Below are 19,327 nucleotides of genomic sequence, written 5' to 3' on the forward strand. Positions count from 1 at the left end.
TTTAGTAGAGTTCAAATAAAATTTAATTATGCTTTTAGTAACGGTTTCTGGATCCTTTTTTCAGAGTAGTTAAACACATGACCAGAGACTCTGAGGGAAAAAAAAAGCAACCTTGAGATTCTTTGACTTCTTTGACAGTTGAATGATCCAAGTCAATTGCTTTATTTGCACTGAGAACCTCTTTAGTACCTCCCTTTTAAATTTCCCCTTGTGCAAGTCTGGTTAACCAACACTTATGACTCAATGTAAATATCTCAAAGGCATAAAGTTTTCTAGGAGGCTTAGGGAACAATTACCACACCCCTTGTTACTTCAGTCAAAAATATTCATCATTGCATATATCACAGCCACCATGTTATGATCAAATTATGCCATTTAATCAGAGGTAATAGAGAATAACCCCTACCCAGACCTGCCCTAAAGTGGTATTAAGCTATTGCACCCCCTTTTAAATCTTATTCTTTAATTATTCTATATTTAGATAAAGATAAATTTATCATTTATTGCCATTCAGGGTTGCACTGATGACATATGTGTCTTTAAAAATATGATAAGTGATAGTATATTTAAAGAAATTGGAGAGATCTAGAACAATTTCTTGGAGGGTTACAAGCAGGGCCATGGCCTACAGTCATGTCGCTTATGCACCGTACAGCCCCAAGGGTTGCCATTTACATCAGAGTCCGCAACCTGGGTTCTTGGGCCCAGGACCATGATGAAGCTTGGAAAATCTATGAGTGGTTGTCTAGCCTCAAGGTCTAGATTTTACTATTTAAATGCTAGCAGATAGTTGTCTTTGCAATTGATGTGATCTTACCAGCTAACCTCAGCACCTTGAAAATTTGCTAAGAATCAGTGGCTGTTTAAATTATCTTTCTTTATGACCTGGAGGGCATTGAGCTAACCCAACTTAACCCTGGAAGGTGAAGAAAAGTTCCAGCTCAAAAAGATAGAAATGACTGTCATGTATAATGAATAAGGCTTCAACAAAATCCACAGATTTCCCTCTTTGCTCAGTAATCCTAGGACTTTATAGCTTAGCGTGACGTCCTCTAGCTTATACAGAAGGCAATAGGAACTGCATTATTTTAAATACCGTAAAACTGCTCCTATTAGGAAATGTATATTCAGTCTTGAGGAACGATACTTCAGGCTCGATAACCGAAAGCAGTCTTTTCAGAGGCGGCTGGTCTGTAGTAAGTCCTTCTTGATCCATACTCTCTTTCTGAGATGATTGCTGGCATCACCCTTCATTCTGGCCTTTCTTGCTCTCATTTGGGAGTTGAGTACAAGCTCCTCAGTGAAAAGGCGTGGCTTATTTTGATCAGCGGGCCAATTCCAGCATATAATAACCAGTCACTGTGTACTATGACTAATTTAACTTTGACCATATCTTTTTTTTTTTTTAAAGATTTTTCATTTATTTGTTTGACAGAGAGAGAGACAGCCAGCAAGAGAGGGAACACAAGCAGGGGGAGTGGGAAAGGAAGAAGCAGGCTCCTAGAAGAGCCTGATGTGGGGCTCGATCCCAGGACTCTGGGATCATGCCCTGAGCCGAAGGCAGACGCTTAACGACTGAGCCACCCAGGTGCCCCAACTTTGACCATATCTTATATACCACTCAGGAGGTCCTGCCCTAGGAGTTGGCAAAACTCAAGAATGAGTTTGCAGAAATTTTGAAATTATATAATATATAATATTTATATAATATATAATAAACATTTTGAGTTCGTTGATTCATTTCACCTGATGGACTCAGAAGTTTACTTCCAAGAAGACACATTCTCAGGCCAGCACTGTGGCCTGGTAGAAAGAGTAGGAGTCCCACCAAACAGCCAAATGACCATGACCCATCTCCTAGAGCATGTTGGACCTCTTCCTTCATCTGTAGACTGAGGATTTGAGGGTAGGTGAATTCTGAGTTCCTTTCCAAAAATAAACTGCTCTGATACTCTTTCCGGAACTGAAATTAGATACTTAAACAGTAAATCTTTTTTTTTTTTTTTTAAAGATTTTATTTATTTATTCGACAGAGATAAAGACAGCCAGCGAGAGAGGGAACACAAGCAGGGGGAGTGGGAGAGGAAGAAGCAGGCTCCTAGCGGAGGAGCCTGATGTGGGGCTCGATCCCATAACGCCGGGATCACGCCCTGGGCCGAAGGCAGACACTTAACTGCTGTGCCACCCAGGCGCCCCTAAACAGTAAATCTTCTAAGTTAGTTCTACAAATTCCAGGTAGCGTTGAACCAAGGCATTTGTATAGGAGAGAGGTTTTCCTTTTGTAGAGGTTTGGTTCACTAAATACAGATGTAAAAAAAAAAAAATAGCAGTGCTTTTGGAGGGGGAACTGAGTTCAGAAATAAAAAATAGATTGATTTTTAAACCTTTTTTTTTTAAAGATTTTATTTATTTATTTGACAGAGATAGAGACAGCCAGCGAGAGAGGGAACACAAGCAGGGGGAGTGGGAGAGGAAGAAGCAGGCTCATAGCGGAGGAGCCTGATGTGGGGCTCGATCCCATAACGCCGGGATCACGCCCTGAGCTGAAGGCAGACGCTTAACCGCTGTGCCACCCAGGCGCCCCTGATTTTTAAACTTTTAAATGAAACTTTTTGTGACATATGCCTAAGTATACAATTCAGTGAGTTTCAGGAACCGAACACACCCACATAACCAGCACACAGAATGTTACCTGTACCTCAGAAACCCCTTCGTGTCCACTTCTAATTATTACACCCACACCCCCCCCTTCCAAGGATAACCACTCTCCCTACTCCTTGCTCCATCGATTGGTTTTACCTGCTTTTGTACCTCATATGAATGGAATTCTGTACGATATGCATTCTTTCATGTCTGGCTCCTTTATCTAACTTTATGTCTCTGAGATTCATCAATATTGTTGTGTGTAGCTGTAGCAGACGCTTACATTTTCCTCCAGAGAGACATTGCTACATCTTTGCATTCTGGTTGGAGTGACTCATTTGGGAGGGTCAACAATATGCCATTGTGAACACAGAGGATAAAAGTGAAGAGGAGCGCCAAACCAGAGGCATTTGACAACTTATTAACATAGTGTATTATTAATACATAATATAGTTTATTGATTTAAAAATGTAAATCTTCTTTGGAAGGAGAAGGACTCACCTCCTGTCGAAGACATTATCACGCCATGTCCAAGGAAAGAATTCCCTCCCTGGTACTGGTGATGGCTGTTAAGTTACAGGATCCTTAAAGATTGCCAGCTTTTCCTTGAGGCTGAGAAACTTGTGTTTTATCCCCATCTTTCTGTGCCCTCATCCCTGCAATCCCCACACTGTTTTACCCTGCACTTGCTGGGTGCAAAATAGGTATCTGTCGACTGAACGAGTGAAGAAGAGTACAGCAGACATTTATAGTGGCTTCACAGGGCTTACTCACCACGGCAACGCTATTTGCTTGATGCTGTTGTCACCGTTTGCTAGATGGGGATCTAGCAAATCCTGGCCATTGGAAATATCTTGTCCGAAGTCACTCGGACGTTGCATGGCAGAGCCGGAACCTTGCAACTCCTGCTTGTCAGTCTCCACGGCCGTGCATGCGCACTCTATCGTTCTGAGGCTGGCCGAAGCTGCAGTGGTGGCCGGGCTCAGGGGTGCTCTGTGGTTCAGAGTTCTGCCAGCTGAGAACATCCAGGCTGGTCTGGTCTGGCCTGGCCGCTTGCCCTGGGGCCGTGTAGAGGGAGCCTGCTCAGTGGGCTCTCACTTCCCCATGCTTGTGCCCGAGCCCGTGGGCAGGTTGGGCTTTCCCGGCTGGCTTCTTCCGCCCTCGGTGCCCCATGCCCGCCGCCGCTGCTGGTGCTGACTGCTGGTCATGGGGTTCGATCGGCCAGCTCCTCCACTGTGAGAGGAACAGAGTCTTAGGTTTGGCGATTCTGTGTGCCAGGCTCCTCTCTCAATAGCTTTTTTTTAAATTGCCCCTCAATAAATATTTGTTGAATGAATGAATCTATGAACGGTAAATGAGGCTTTTAAACTCAGTTTTGATATGAACTTTGCTTTTTTAAAACAACGTTGACTCTGTCCTCCTGACTAGTAAAGATGCAAGCAACGATAATGGACTTGTATGTAATAAAGAGGAAATCCTTTTACAGTAGACTATTTATAGGATTCTCCGACTCTTCTGATTCTTAGCATAGTTTTTAACCAGCCTTTATATAGTGGTAATAATTATAGATGCAGAGCTTTGTGTTTTTAATTTCTCCTCTTGATATTTTGCATGTATTGATGTTTTCCATAAATTCACAGGGACCACCTTGCTTATCTTTTTAAAAAAATTAATTTTAAGTGAAGCATAGTTGACATACAATATTACATTAGTTTCAGGTGTACAGCAAAGCACTTTATAAATTCTGCACTTTACAAAATGCTCACCATGGTAAGCGTAATTACCATCGGACGTCATACAAATTTATTACGGTATTACTGACTGTATTTTTTATGCTGTATTTTTCATCCCTGTGACTTATTTATTTTATAACTGGAAGTTTGTCCCTCTTAATCCCCTTCACTTATTTTGCCTGTCTCCTCTGGCAACCACTAGTTTGTTCTCTGTATTTGTGAGTCTGTTTCTGTTTTTTTTAAATGATTTTTAATGTAATATGACATCCCACTGGGTGGTCCTCCAATATTAAACAGAGGTTTTGCTTTTAGTAGCCAGTGCCCCATCTGGCATTGCCAGTTGTCTGGAACCAGAGTAAGTTAAAGGAAGCAGGATTGCAGGTTACCTTCGTTAAGTAACTGACCTCTTGGGTATTGCTCTCTTGTGATTATGGGATGCTATGATGATATGTTTCCCTCTTATTTTATTCCAGGATGTTTTTCTCTGGCAGACAGTGTGGCCATGTTGGCAGACCTGAAGAACTTTTACTGATGTTCAAGATATTTCTTATCATCATTTGTCTTCATATTGTTCTGGTTACATCCTTGGAAGGTAAGGTGCCTGGGTTTTGTTTTGTTTTGTTTTTCATTTTTTCCCCTGTTTTATCTCTGTGTATGTATGTTTATTTAGGTTTTTTGTTTTTCGTTTTTTTTTTTTTTACTGTAAAATAAACATATCAAAGCTTACCATTTTAACCATTGAACCACTGGCATTAAATAGATTCCCAGTTTTGTGCAACCATCGCCACTATCCATTTTTAGGACATTTTCATCATCTCAAATAGAAACTCTGTACATGTTAAACAGTAGCTCCCCATTCCCTTTTCCCCCCAGTCCTTTGTACCCTCTTTGCTTTCTGTCTTTATTCCAGGTACCTCATATAAGTGGAATCATTCAATATTTGTCCTTTTGTGTCTGGCTTCTTTCACTTACCATGTTTCCAAGGTTCATCCACGTTATAGGATGTATCAGCATTTCATTCCTTTTTAAGGCTGAATAATACTCCATTGAATGTGTAGACCACATTTTGTTTATCCATTCAGTGTTGATAGACATTTGGGGTATTTCCACCTTTTGACTATTGTAAATAATCCTGCTGTGGATATTGGTGCACAAGTACAAGTTCGAGTCCATGCTTTCAGTTCTTTTGGGTACATATACCTGGGAGTGGAATTGATTGCTAGATCATATGGTGATTCTGTGGTTAACTTCTTGAGGATCTGCCACACTGTTTCCCATAGTGGCGGCACCATTTTGCATCCTACCAGCAGGGCACAAGGATTCCAGTTTCTCTCTGTCCTCACCGACACGTCTTTTTTTCTGTTGTTTTGATAATGGGTGTCAAATGTTACCTCATCGTGGTTTTTTTTTTTTTAAAGATTTTATTTATTTATTTATTTGACAGAGATAGAGACAGCCAGCGAGAGAGGGAACACAAGCAGGGGGAGTGGGAGAGGAAGAAGCAGGCTCCTAGCGGAGGAGCCTGATGTGAGGCTCGATCCCATAACGCCGGGATCACGCCCTGAGCCAAAGGCAGATGCTTAACGACTGCGCCACCCAGGCGCCCCTCATCGTGGTTTTGACTTGCATTTCCTTAGTGATTAGTGAAGTGGAGCATCTTTAATGGGCTTGTTGGACATAATGTCTGTCTTTTTTTAGAGAAACGTCTACTCAGACCTTTGACCCATTTTCGAATTGTGTTGTTTGGCTGTTTTTGTTGTTGTTGAGTTTAAGAGTTCGTTATATATTCTGGATATTAAATCCTTTACCAGATAATACGATTTGCAAATATGTTCTCCAATTCTGTGTTGTCTTTTCATTCTCTTAATAGTGTGCTTTGACGCACCAAGGTTTTTTATTTTTGATGAAGTCCAGTTTATCTGTTTTTACTTTTTTGCCTGTGCTTTTGCTGTCTTATCCAGAAACCATTGCCAAGTCTGATGTCATGAAGATTTCTCCTACATTTTCTTCAAAGAGTTTTAGAGTTTTAGCTCTTGTGGTCAGGTGCTTTGATCCATTTTGAGTTCATTTTTGTATATGGTGTGAGGTAAGGGCCCAGCATCATTCTTTTGCATGTGGACATCCACTTTTCACAGCGCTATTTGTTGAAAAGACTGTCCTGTCCCCATTGAATGGTCTTGGCACCTTTGTCAGAAATCAATTGACCACATATGTGAGGGTCTGTTTCTGGTATTTATTTGTTTCTTAAAGTATCCACTTGAAGACACTTCTGCATTGAAACATTAAGGGAGGTAGAAAATCAGTCAAACGAAGCAGCATGGTTTTCAGAAGAGAGGATCTTTAGAATGAAATACAAAGAAAAGTTATCTAAGGAAGGCAACAAAAAGGCCAGAAATCCTAGCTGCAACATCTGTAGGTACAACTGCCAAGAAAATACAGTGCTATGCAAATGGAAAGTATCCTCACCAGGAATGTTATTTAAGAAGAATTATTAAGGATACACAGAGAAATACCTTTCTTACCTGGAGGAGAGTGGCAGGATCAAGGAATCTTCCTTGGATAAAGCAAATATCTACTAGCAGCAAACAATGACATGTAAACAAAACAGATGCACAACACACATACGCCAACTAAATAGAAAACTTCCCAACAGGCTAAAACACAATTGACAATTCTTCAAAAAGCAGGCACTTAAGCATGTCAAGAAGCCACAATACTTTACAAAAAGAAATGGTAAGAGCTAATCATATACTGACTGCTTACGATGGGTCGGGTCCCTCCGTGCTTTACACATATTCACTTTCTTAAGCTTCTCAACCACATCTGTGAAGGAGAGGTCCTAATGTTAGCCCTGTTTGCCAGATCAAGAAACTGAGTCTCAGATAAGTAAGTTGTTCAAGGAAGTGGCTGACCGGAATTTGTAGCCAGCTCCGAATTTTGTGGTCATAACCAGAAAACCAGAGTTCGCAAACTCTGAAAACATCAGTTCTCAAAATATCAGAATCCCCTGGAGGACTTGTTAAAACACAGATTCCTGGGTCCCTCCCCCCAGAGGTTTTGATTCAGTAGGTATAGGGCCAGAGCTAAGAATGGACGTTTCTAACAAGCTCCCAGGTGATGTTGATGTGATCAGTTCAGACTACACTTTGAGGACCACTGCCTGCACAACTGGCAGAAGACAGAAGTAGGTAGAGAAAATTCCTCCAGATAAATATCCTGGGCTACAGATTCTGCTGTGGTACTGTGATGTTCCTGTAACTGTGCTCACACGTCATCTTCTCAGGGCATTAAAACATCACTGTGGGATTGGCAGAGCAGAAATCAAATGTCCCCACTCTACTGATGAGTAAACGTCCCCAGGGATGTGATTGGTTGGGAAGTGGTGGAGCCAGACTAGATACTAGATCTTCAGTCTCACGTTTCAGTGCTTTTTCCACCACAGGGTAGATGAGGAAGAAAAGTGAAACATAAGGGGAAAAAAGTCATCAAAATGAAAGCAGCTTGGTAGGAATAAGTCTTTTTGAAAAAGTATATTTTAAAGTGATTAAAATGGAGCAGGTAAACAAGAAAGTGCGTGAATGCCAATGGCTCCCATGTCTCTCTGCGAATGATCTGTGCCTATACGACCGTGCGTGGCCTGTCCTTGGAACAAGCCCGAAGTGCCAGGGAGTTAACACTCCACAGTAGTGAGGGGTGAGAGTTGGCGTTGACCTATGCCAGCTTCCTCGTCCCTTGGTGAGATGATGCTGAGCTGTGTTCTACACAGCTCGTAGATTGTTGGGGTGTGCCCCAGTTGCCCCCAGTAGTAATCTACTCATTAATGTACCCATTATCGGCTTTACTCCCTTCCCTATCTTCCTTACTCCCTCCCTCTGCTTTCTGGGATCTCCCCACTTGGAACTGCACGAATGGTCCAAGGTCCGGCCAAGTATTGCTCCCTCTATAAAACCTGCCCTGATCTCTTCAGAAGAATTAAATCCCTCTCCCCAGTGCTTCTTTTTCTCTTTATTCATATCTTTTTATACTTGTCCCCTTCTATCACAGAGGTAGTTACTTCCTTTGCATCACGAGTCCTTTTAGAGCATTGTCAGTGCCAGGTGAGAAGGGAGAAGGAGGGTTTGGTGAGGTAGATGGGAAACTAATGGGAGGAAACGTAATGAGGGCTGGGGACTTGCTCTGGGCCAGGCCCTGCTAGGTGCTTTATGTATATCATCTCATTTAATCTTCACAAAAATTCATCATGATAGATACTTTTAGTCTCAGTTTACAGATGAAGAAACTGAGTGTCAAAGAGATTAAGTCATTTGTGCAGAGTCTCATAGCTCAGAGGATTCCCCGTTGGGATCTGTAGCTCGTGCTGTTCATACTCTACCAGGCTGCCTCGTAAGTGTCTGAAAGCTGAAAGAACGTGTCACTGAGGTGTGGGGAGAAGATGGAGAGGGAGCTGGGGCATGCTGCCAGAGAGCAGCCATTCCCCCTGGCTCTGGGGGATCTGGACTGCAAACACAGTAGCTTCACCCTGGAAGCCTGAGAGATGACTCAGTAGCTCTTTTTTTTTTTTTTTTAAGATTTTTTTTATTTTTATTTTTTATTTATTTATTTGACAGAGAGACAGCCAGTGAGGGAGGGAACACAAGCAGGGGGAGTGGGAGAGGAAGAAGCAGGCTCCCAGCAGAGCAGGGAGCCCGATGCGGGACTTGATCCCAGGACCCTGGGATCACGCCCTGAGCCGAAGGCAGATGCTTAACGACTGAGCCACCCAGGCGCCCCGACTCAGTAGCTCTTGACAGGTCTGACACTCTCTTGGTAGGCCACTGGCCAACAGAGAGAATCCTTAGACCTTAATACTTTCAGCTGTGTAATTTGGTAATGTGTGAGGGAATCATTCTTGGTCTACCAGAAGCCCACATGAACTTTGGTAGATAACTATACTTCTCTCTAGCCTCTAGCTCTCCTGGGCTGTGCCAATGCCTTTTTTCTTTTTTCTTTTTTTGTCTTTGAAGGAGGTCTTCTTTTAGGTACAACTATTTTCCAGAGGGTGAGATGACATAATAGTGGAAGATGGTTATAATTTCATCCTTGTAGAATTGTCTTCCCCATTTGGAAACAATTACACATTTGAGCCAGTTTGGTGAGCTCATGAACTATAATCCCCAACTTTCTCTCTCTGGTCTGGGCCTAGATCTTTCTGTGCTGCAGGCATTTCCAGAGATAGATTCCTCTATAATTCCCCTCTCCCAAGGCCTCACTATCTTGTTTCCTCTTACCCTGTCATGCTTTGTCCATCAAAGTCTTTGTTCTTCCTTGTGCAGCGCATGGTAAAGCTGTAGGAGGGTAGACTGTAATGGCCCTGAAAGGCAGGGAACCTGTCTTGTTTGACTTTGTCCTCCAGTACCAAACCGGGTGCTGCACTCCCTCTCTCTCAACTCTCTACCTGTGCAAATGAGATTATAAATACCATGGCATTGATACATGCTCAGCCAATCTTACAGCATCCCAAATTCCCATTACCCCCACACAGGCATGAGGTCACTTCTGGTAGACCCTGACTCCTTCCCTGGCAGATAGAAGTGGTGACAGGGAATGGTAGAGGCTCTGGATAGATTGAGGGGGAAACTGAAAGCAGAGGACATTGTGTCCCACTTTACATTTAGAACTCCTGGTCAGAACTCATAGCAGCCTGTACATCAACTTGGTGGCCATGGTAGAGATAAAAGATGGTGACATAGTGTGTTTAGGCAGAGAGAAGGCTGGGGATGGTGTCTTTTTCAAGTCTTTCTTGTCTCTTGTGGGCAGGGTAGAGATTCTAAATGGCCCTCATGTTCCTTGTGGGTAGCTGTTATGTTGTGAGCCAGGAGCAGGGACAGGGCTGCAAAAGCGATGGTGTGGACAGTTTAGACCAGGAGCCAGATGAAGGATGTGACAGACACTCGGGGGTAAGACCTGAGGGGACCTGGGTCAACAAGAGAGGGACCCCAGGCCAGGGTGGGCTACTGAGAGAATAGACCATGGGGGCCAGTGGACACAGTCTTCAGCCGTGGGTGCCAGCCGGATACTCAGGAACCCCACAGGGTGAGGGAAATCTCTGGAGAGGCCATTGAGAACCCAGTGCTCAACATGGGGTGGGCTCACAGATCCGGGCCCCTTTCTCTGCTGCCAGAAGGACACTAGCATTCCCATTCCCAAACTGGAAGCCATCTTGACTACCAGAAGGAAGAGGAGGCAAAACAAAGACTGTGCATTTGTCCAAAAAACATTGATTACCTGGAGATATCTCAGAGCAAGAGAGCTACCTTAAATCACAGGTTTAAGGATCCCTTTCCTGTACCCCTGGAGTAGAGGCTCCAAAATATAGATATTAAAGGAAGCTTGGGTATTTTTTTTTATGTGTCTGTTTATTGTTGCTGTTGTTTGTACATCTTAATTCTGTTTATAAGTTTTAAAGTAACTCTAAAACGAATACCTATTAAGATGTGTTAGGATACTCTGCTAGGGATTGTTGAAGGTGATCACCGTATCCTGAATTCTGCTCTTCCTTCTGGTTTTACCTTTTCAGGTCTGAAGAAGTATCTAGTCAGGTCCTTGAGGGTAAGGGTGACAACTTTTTCCTCTCTGTGTCCTCCATTATCTAGTACATAGTAAGTGCTCAATAAACTCTGGTTGTTTGACTGGTTTTGATTTGTGACTCTAGTCTAAAGCCTAGAGATACTCTAAAACACAGGCCTCTCCCTTCAGCTTCCATCACCAGCATTACCCTCATCTGGACCCAGTGAGTTCTTTTACAACATATGTTACTCCTCTAACGTTTTGCATAGACCTCAATGAAGTGGCTGTCCATTGGCTAGAATTAACCTTAAAGAATGATTTCTTCTCCTGCATATGATGAAGGGGCTGAGCTGACTGCATGTTAGGATTCCTTCACACTCTCACATTCTGTGAGTTCAGTTACCCAGTAGGGAGAGTCTTCAGCTTCCTAACTCATTGTCCTGGGTTACCAGGGATCCTTGGGAGCTGCGTCGAACTGAGAACCATTCATCTCTGCCATCTCATTTTAAGGCTGCTCTCCATTCAAAATTTTTTTAAAAAGATTTCTTTATTTATTTTAGAGAGGGGAGGGAGAAGAGTGAGGGAGAGAGAAGGAGAGAGAGCCTCAAGCAGACTCCCCGCTGAGTGCAGAGCCTGATTTGGGGCTCGATCCCAAGACCCTGAGGTCCTGACCTGAGCGGAAATCGTCAGATGCTCTACCCACTGAGCCACCTAGGTGCCCCTCGTGTTCAAAATTCTTAGTTTGAAATTGGAAACAATTGAAAATGGTTTTTTTAATTACATTTTTTTTTTAACATAAGGTGATTTCAAGGGCTCTTCAAGTTACAGAGAAACCAGTGAATCTCTTGATTTCTAAATTGATAAAAGCTCGAGAAGTGGCTTTTGCCGACTGGTAAATCAACTGGTTGCCGGTGCTATCCTTGCCTTACTCTTCATGGAAAAGTCCCAGTGTCTCTTGGTAGGATCCAGTAGCAACAGCTCATAGTACTGAACATGAAAGACAGCGGCGGCAGCAGCAACCCAACTGGATATTTGTGTAGGTCTTCATGGCTTACAGAGCACCTGGGCGTAGATCATCTCACCGTGCCCCCCTCCTCCCCGAGGCAGGCAAAGAACATTGTACTCCCCCACTTCGCCGATGAGAAGATTGAAGCTTAAAGCAATGGAGTAACTTTCAAAGTTACTCAGCAAGAAATAGTATCAAGGTCCTGAAAGCAGCGCCTCAGAACTCTGTCGTCTCCCCCAGCCTGCACAGAGTGCTTGCTTTTGGCCATACGACTCTGTTGTAGCCAAGATCCTTAACCATGGTGATTTTAATCATAAGGAATGTCTCTTTAGACCAGGGGTTGGCAAACCTTTTCCATGAAGAGCCAGATAATAAATATTTTTGGGTTCATGGGCCATATACAGTCTCTGTGGCAACTACTCAACTCTGTTGGTGTAGGCAAAGCAGCCATGGGCCATATGTAAATGGGCGTGTCTTGGCACCAAGAAAACTTTTATTACAGACACAGTTGGTGGGCCGGCTTTGGCCTGTGGGCTGTAATTCCCAGATGCCCGATCTAAACTGAGAAGTGGTGCAGCACACACTACTGAACATTTACGTGCCAACTGTTCCTTGCTTTCTACTTCTTGGCCAAGCCCTGGCTTCATAGGGTGCTCACCCCTTTCCACATGACACAGGAGTAAATCCTAATTATTCTAAGCCAAGTGTGGAATGCTGTTCCTTGCCAGTGTTTGATTTAGGAGTGGGCATGTGACTCCCTTTTGACCAATATAGACACACGGGAAAAGCTGCTGGGGGACTTTTAGGAAAAATTTCCCCACTCTTCAGATGAGAGTCAAGGAGAAACAGTTCTTCTGCCTCTGGACCCACACTCTCCGATATATGATCGCACTAGGTGGCACATGTGGCTATTAAATTTAAATGAATTAAAATTAAAGGAAAGTAAATATTCAGTTCCTCAGTCAACACTAGCCACATTTTAAGTGCTCAGTAGTCACGGGGGGCTAGTGGTTGCTGGACTGGATGTTTTTGTGTCTGGATTTGATGCCTGAAACAGTGGTAGCCATCTGCAAAGCATTGAAAGGAGGTAGCGAGTGCCAGTGGAAAATGTGGATTGCCTGAGATTTTGAAGACATTGAGTCCCTGAACGAACAGTATGCTGAGGATGAAAGAACAGAAGGATGGAAAGGACCTGGGTCTCCCTGAGCTGCAAGACCAACCCTAGAACTGTCTGCATTTGGGTTTCTTGTTAAGTGGGCTCAATGAATATCCTTAATGTTTATGGTACTTGCCTCTGAAAGCATTCTGATGAATGTAAGAGTCAACTTTACAAAGGTTTACAGTTAATTCTTGAAAAAAAATGGGGGTTAGGGGTGCCTGACTCCTGCACAGTCAAAAATGCACTATAACTTCGACTCCCCAGAAACTTAACTACTAACAGCCTACTGTTGACCAGAGCCTTACTAATCACATACACAGCCTATTAATGCATATTTTGTATGTTACGTGCATTCTATACTGTATTTTTATGATAAAGTAAGCTAGAGAAAGGAAAATGTTATTAAGAAAATTATAAGGGGGAGCCTGGGTGGCTCAGTTGGTTAAGCGTCTGCGTGTGGCTCAGGTCATGATCCCAGCGTTCTGGGATCGAGTCCCACATCGGGCTCCTTGCTCAGCGGGGAGCCTGCTTCTCCCTCTGTCTGCTACTCCCCCTGCTTGTTCTCTCTCTCTCTGACAAATAAATAAAATCTTAAAAAAAAAAAAAAGAAAATCATAAGGAAGAGAAGATACATTTGCAGCAATGGCTTGTGTTTATGGAAAGAATCCACGTGTAAGTGGACCCACGAAGTTCAAAACCGTGTTGTTCAGGGGTCAGTCGTGCTACGTGTCATGTCGTTATAAATGCTTCATATGTTACCTTAGTGCATCCTGACAACAGCAAGAATCAGATGTTAATCCCTTATTTCCTGCCTGAGGGAACTGAGGCTTTGGACCATTTGAGTCACTTCCAGGTTCACACAGCTGGAAAGTGGAGGTGGTGGGATTCTAGAACTTGTGTCCTTAACTGCTTCCTCAGTGTTTAGGTTGAAAATGGTTTTTACACAACTTGGACTGAAACGTAGCCATAATCATTCATCCTGAGATGGATTTGTATCCCCAAAGGACGAGACAAAGATTGAGGGAGATCTGAAGAATAAAAGCAATAGCTTCAGTGATTGAATCTGTTAGGGAGTAAGTTGATATTCCAAGAGAACACGTTGTTGAAATGTACCTTGATGCGGGTGTATCCTTACTTCAAGGAAATCCTAAGAAACACATTGATCTTGGCAAGAAGTCTTGTGTTCATAAGATCACAATGCTGTAAAAAACCATCAGTATAAATCAAGGATGCTTTTGCAGTGACGTCTGTGGTAATTGTGTTAGTTTCTTTTAGGAATGCACGTAGCTGGAAGGAAAATTTACTCTCTTGTTGCTGTAGTATTCATTATAGTATAAAATTGTGTTGAGAGAGAAGTGAAAAATATGAAATGGGCAATAGCCTTGCTTTGGTGAGTAAATTATAATTGCTTATAATTATCTCATTAATTGAATGAATAAGAACTGAACACACAGTTCCTTTTATACTGTGTTGTATTTCAACGGTATATTCTTTCTCGTCTTGCTCCTAATATATGATTTGTTATTGCACTGATTTGGGTCCACAGTAAAGTCTAACATTTTAGTGGGCAGGCAGGAGGGCATGTGTTTGAATTAGTGAAAAATTTTCAGTTATAGGATATTTTCAAAGTAGAATTTTAAAACTTTCAAGTGAGTTGCGTAATATCACTAGAATGTAAACTCAATTTGAGGCCAGGGGCTTTGTGTTATCCCTGCTATAACCCCAGTCCCTGGCATACACAGTAGGCCTTAAAAAATTATAACAAATGGGGGTGCCTGGGTGGCACAGTCGGTTAGGCGTTGGACTCTTCGTTTCTGCTCAAGTCACGATCTCTTGAGATCAAGCCCCATGTTGGGCTCAGTGTGTAGTCTGCTTAAAACTCCCTCTGCCCCTCCTACTCATGCTTTCTCTCTCTCAAATAAAATAAATAAATCTTTAAAAAAATTGTAACAAATGAATAAACTTTGGGCAAACCCCTTCATGTTTTTGAGCTTGCTTACTCACAGCCTGCAGGGGATGGACCTGTTTGGTTTCTAGTCTTTTCCCTACCCATGACCTATTTTGTAATTCTTTAGTGAACTTCCAAGTCCTAAAAGATACTATCTTTGAAACGATTTATTTAAGAAAAAAATTTTCGGGATGCCTTCGGCTCAGGTCATTATGCCAGGGTCCTGGGATCGAGTCCTGCATCGGGCTCCTTGCTCAGTGGGGAACCTGCTTCTCCCTCTGCCTGCCGCTCCCCTGCTTGTGCTTGCTCTCTCTCTCTGACAAATAAATTAAAAAGAAAAACAAAAAACCCTTAGAATTAAAAAAAAACCTCAAAAAAGAAAAAAATTTTCCCCATTTTTGTGTTGAGCAAAGATACATATAACTGTATCCAGTTTTTGTGAACAGCAGTAGACAACCAGTGCAGATATAATTTTTAAAAAAATCACACTAATTTTCTCATGTGGCCTATTGTGGATAAATAAACAATTTTTGAAAGAATTATATATAGTCCAAGTGACTACCCTGGCCAGTTTTCTAGATCGACAAAATTGTACTAGGTCATCTTATTTAAGTTTCCTTCACCTCTGAGATGGATTTCTGTGAACTTCAGTTTCCTGACGTGTAATGCAGAGATGGAACCCCATGATCTTTTTAGGATGCCTTCCTATGGTCCTGAGCTACAGAAACTTGAATTAGACAAACAGTGTTGTAATAGATAGTCCCACTAATCAAGCATTAGTGAATAGGAAAGAACGTTTTATGGTTAGGTGGAAATCACATTCATGCAAATTTTGGAAAGAAACCAGTTTCACGATTTTTTTAAAAAAGATTTTATTATTTGAAAAAGAGAGCGGGCGGGGGGAGGTGGGAAGGGCAGAAGGAGAGGGAAAAGCAAACTCTGTGCTGAGCACAGAGCCCGACCGTGGGCTCAATCCCACAACCCTGAGATCATGACCTGAGCTGAAATGAAGAGTTGGAGCCTCAGCCGACTGAGCCACCCAGGCACCCCAGCTTCATGATTTTTTAAGTTCCCCTCTATGAGTTACTAATCTGTTGTTTGCATTAAGGAAAAAAAAAAACTAGATTATTACATAAAAGTGAACTTTATCCAAGAGCACAGGATCATATAATCTGTATTAGTAACAATTACAATTTTTTGCTGGAACTATGATAAAATACTTCATAAATGTAATTTTATGCAAAGTAATCACCCCCATTTTACAGATGCACAAATACAAGCAGGGAGATGTTAGAAACTTACTCAAGGCAGAGCCAGGATTTGAACCCAAGTAAGTCTCCCTCAGGAGCCCAGTCTGTTAATCACATTTAAAGCTCGGTTAAGGAGGCATGCTCATTCATCCATTGGAAATAGATGGACATGGGCACTTTATTCATATGGAGGAGATTACCCCCAAATCAGTCTTTCAAAGCTCATGAGAAGCCAAAGACAATATAAGGTGAAGACATTAGAACACGAGCCACTAATGAACAAAGGCCAAAAGGCCTGCTAGGGAATTTCTGTCCAGAGGTGCTACAGGAAAGGGTAAGGTTTACACAGCCTTGAAATAGAGGCAACTCAAAAATACAACTTTTTTTTTCCTTTAATTTTAAAAAAAATTTCCTTAAGTAATCTCTCTGCCTGCCGCTCAACTTGGGGCTTGAACTCACAATCCGGAGATCAAGAGTCACATGCTCTACCAATGAAGCCGCCCAGGAGCCCCCAAAATACAACTTTTCCAACTAAGTAGGCTACAGAAGGGATATCCATACTTCCAGCCTTTGTTAGTGGCTTTTACTAGTATGTAGCTGTTTATAGAAGTGGTTTGTTATATGCGAGTCCTGCTCTTGAGGGTCATGAAAAAATGATAATATGGATGTTTGCTGGGAGCAAAACTAGGGAGGTGAGTCACAAAGAAGGGGATTTCATATATTTAGCCTCAAAGTGGTAGGGACTCCTCCTCCTCCAATTCCTATTGATTCTTGACTTTTGACCTCATGGCAAAGAAAAAGAAAGTGGTGGTTGGGGAGAGTAATTTTAGCATTAATTTTGTCCCGTCATTAGTTTAATGGATATTAATTACTCCATAGCACTCAAATTAAATCGATGTGGCAGAGACTGGCTGGCAGCTCACCAAACTTCAATTTTTTCTTCCTCACCACACAGCTAGACTCCGTTATCCAGCCTCCCTTGCCATTAGAAGTGGCTATGTGATTGAGTTCTGGTTAATAGATGTGGACAGAAACAAAGTTTGCCACTTCCAGGCTTAGCCATTAAAAATCTCCCACCTGCTTCCCCTCACTCTCTCTTTCCCTGTTTGCCTGCTGGATACTGCTCTCCAGAGCAGACCTGGAATTTGCGTGTTGAACACGGCAGTGCCTCTGTCCTCGTGGGCCCCTCGATGACTGCATGGAGCAGATGCCCCTCTCTCTGCGCTACCCTACTCTCCACTCCAGGCTGCTGATTGGACTTGACATATAGAAAAGAAACTTCCGTATTTTTGAGCCCCTGAGATTTTAGAATTTAATTATTGCGGCAATTTGTCTTACCTTAACTAATACATCTACAACCCTTCTCGCCGGGGTGGTTGGTACATCTCGTTCTGCCATTGGAAGGTGGGGTGGGATGGGATAGGCATCTCCTCTTCCATGAGATCATAGAAGAGCCCAGGTTCATACAGTCCAAGCTGGGGGAGTCTATCGTGGTCACTACTGAGATGCTCCTTATGCAATCACGAGAGAGTCCTGTGAGGGCAGGAGGCCCGCCAGAGCCATCTACTCCCTTTGTGCCAACCCAGGCCAGCGGGACTGTCACAGTTCGCCATACGGTAAAGACGTACAGGCTCTGGACTTTTGGGGTCAAATCTTACATCTGCCATTTATTAGCTGACTATAACAAGGTATTTAGTCACTGTGGTTCAATCTCCTTATCTGTAAAATAGCAGTATCTCGCACAGAATTACTCGCAGATTGAATGAATTAACGCATGGAGAGATGCGTGTAATCCACGTGACATACGGTGAGAACTCCCTAAATACTGGCCGTTCTCACTAGAGACCCGCACGGCGAGAGATTTCTTCAATGATGGCAGTGTTCCGTATCTGTGCTGCCCTATACAGTAGCCACCAACGGCATGTGGCTATTGAGCTCTTGAAATGTCACTGAGGAACTGGATCTTAACTTTATTTAACTTGAATTAACTTAAATTTAAGTAGCTACACGTGGCTAGTGGCTATGGTAGTGAACAGTACAGCTTAGACCATTTGTTCTAATTGCCTCAGAATTTTTCTCCTTCAGACCGTGTAAGTCAGGGTTCAGTCACAGAAGGAGAATCACTAGGGACATACGCACACAAAGGAATTTGTCGCAGGGATTTGACCTTACGCGATGGCGGGAGCTGGCTCAGCATCAGCAGTCTCTGTAAAGCTGCTGTCTTCACACCTGATGCCAGAACTTGCCATGTACGATGGGTGGGCAGTAGGGAGGCAGGAAGAAGGGCAACAGTGGGAACAAGTTGGAACCCACAGGCATGAGTTGTAACCACGAAACAGACTGCAACCTACATCCGTTCTTGTTACCTGTGACCTTGGTGGTATGGTTGTCCCACAGAAGCCGGGCCCTTAGCACAAAACTGAATACCCACCTCGCCCAGGAGTCGGAGAAGCTGAAGCGGATCTGGGGAGGCAGGTGGTGCTCTGCTTCTGTCCGTATGTCCCACAGGAAGCTCTCTCATGTCCCACACTATCCAGAAACTTACAGAAAAGGGAATTCTGGGAAATGCAGCTTAGCCTCGCCACAATGCTACGTTACCAAGACACCACACGTACCGGAATCCTAACGAGCTCAATATTGTATCTGTTAATAGTTCTAAGTAAAACATGATGCTAACATCTCCCAAGGCTCTCTTTAATTGTTTTTGTTCGGCAGCTGGCCCGAAGATATTCCAAAGAGCCTTACAGCCAGCCAACATTATCTTTGAGTAGAAGGAATATGAGTATTTTTAAAAAGTTTGTCTTTCCACTTTTCTGTGGTTTAGAATATTCTCCACATAAACCCACATTATTATATTATTATAATTAGAAAAGAAACTAATATTAATTTTTAGAAGCCAGCCAGTGACCACAGGGGAGACCATGCATCCCACTAGAGGGCACCCTAATAACATCATGATTAGATGCACCTTTCACTTTTGCCCTGAAACTTTGCTGGGTCTTGACTTTTAAGAACTTAAGAAACAGAAGTTACAGTCACCCG

At 42.9% G+C, this 19,327-nt stretch overlaps 1 protein-coding gene across 4 annotated transcripts in view; it reads left to right on the forward strand.

Annotated features, from left to right (window-relative positions):
- The window catches only part of ADGRG2 (adhesion G protein-coupled receptor G2), a 126,501-nt gene that overhangs the window by 50,350 nt on the left and 56,824 nt on the right, over nt 1–19,327 (forward strand). For all 4 annotated transcript variants that reach the window (XM_087859388.1, XM_087859387.1, XM_045804052.2 and 1 more), the window contains exon 3: nt 4,850–4,968. In XM_087859388.1, coding sequence (XP_087715514.1) covers nt 4,851–4,968 — 118 coding nt within the window. In that variant the 5' untranslated portion in view covers nt 4,850. The remainder of the gene's footprint in view (nt 1–4,849; nt 4,969–19,327) is intronic.

The sequence above is a fragment of the Ursus americanus genome, chromosome X, assembly GCF_024610735.1.
Source record: "Ursus americanus isolate L20-20 chromosome X, mUrsAme1.1.p, whole genome shotgun sequence".
Taxonomy (NCBI): Eukaryota; Metazoa; Chordata; class Mammalia; order Carnivora; family Ursidae; genus Ursus; species Ursus americanus.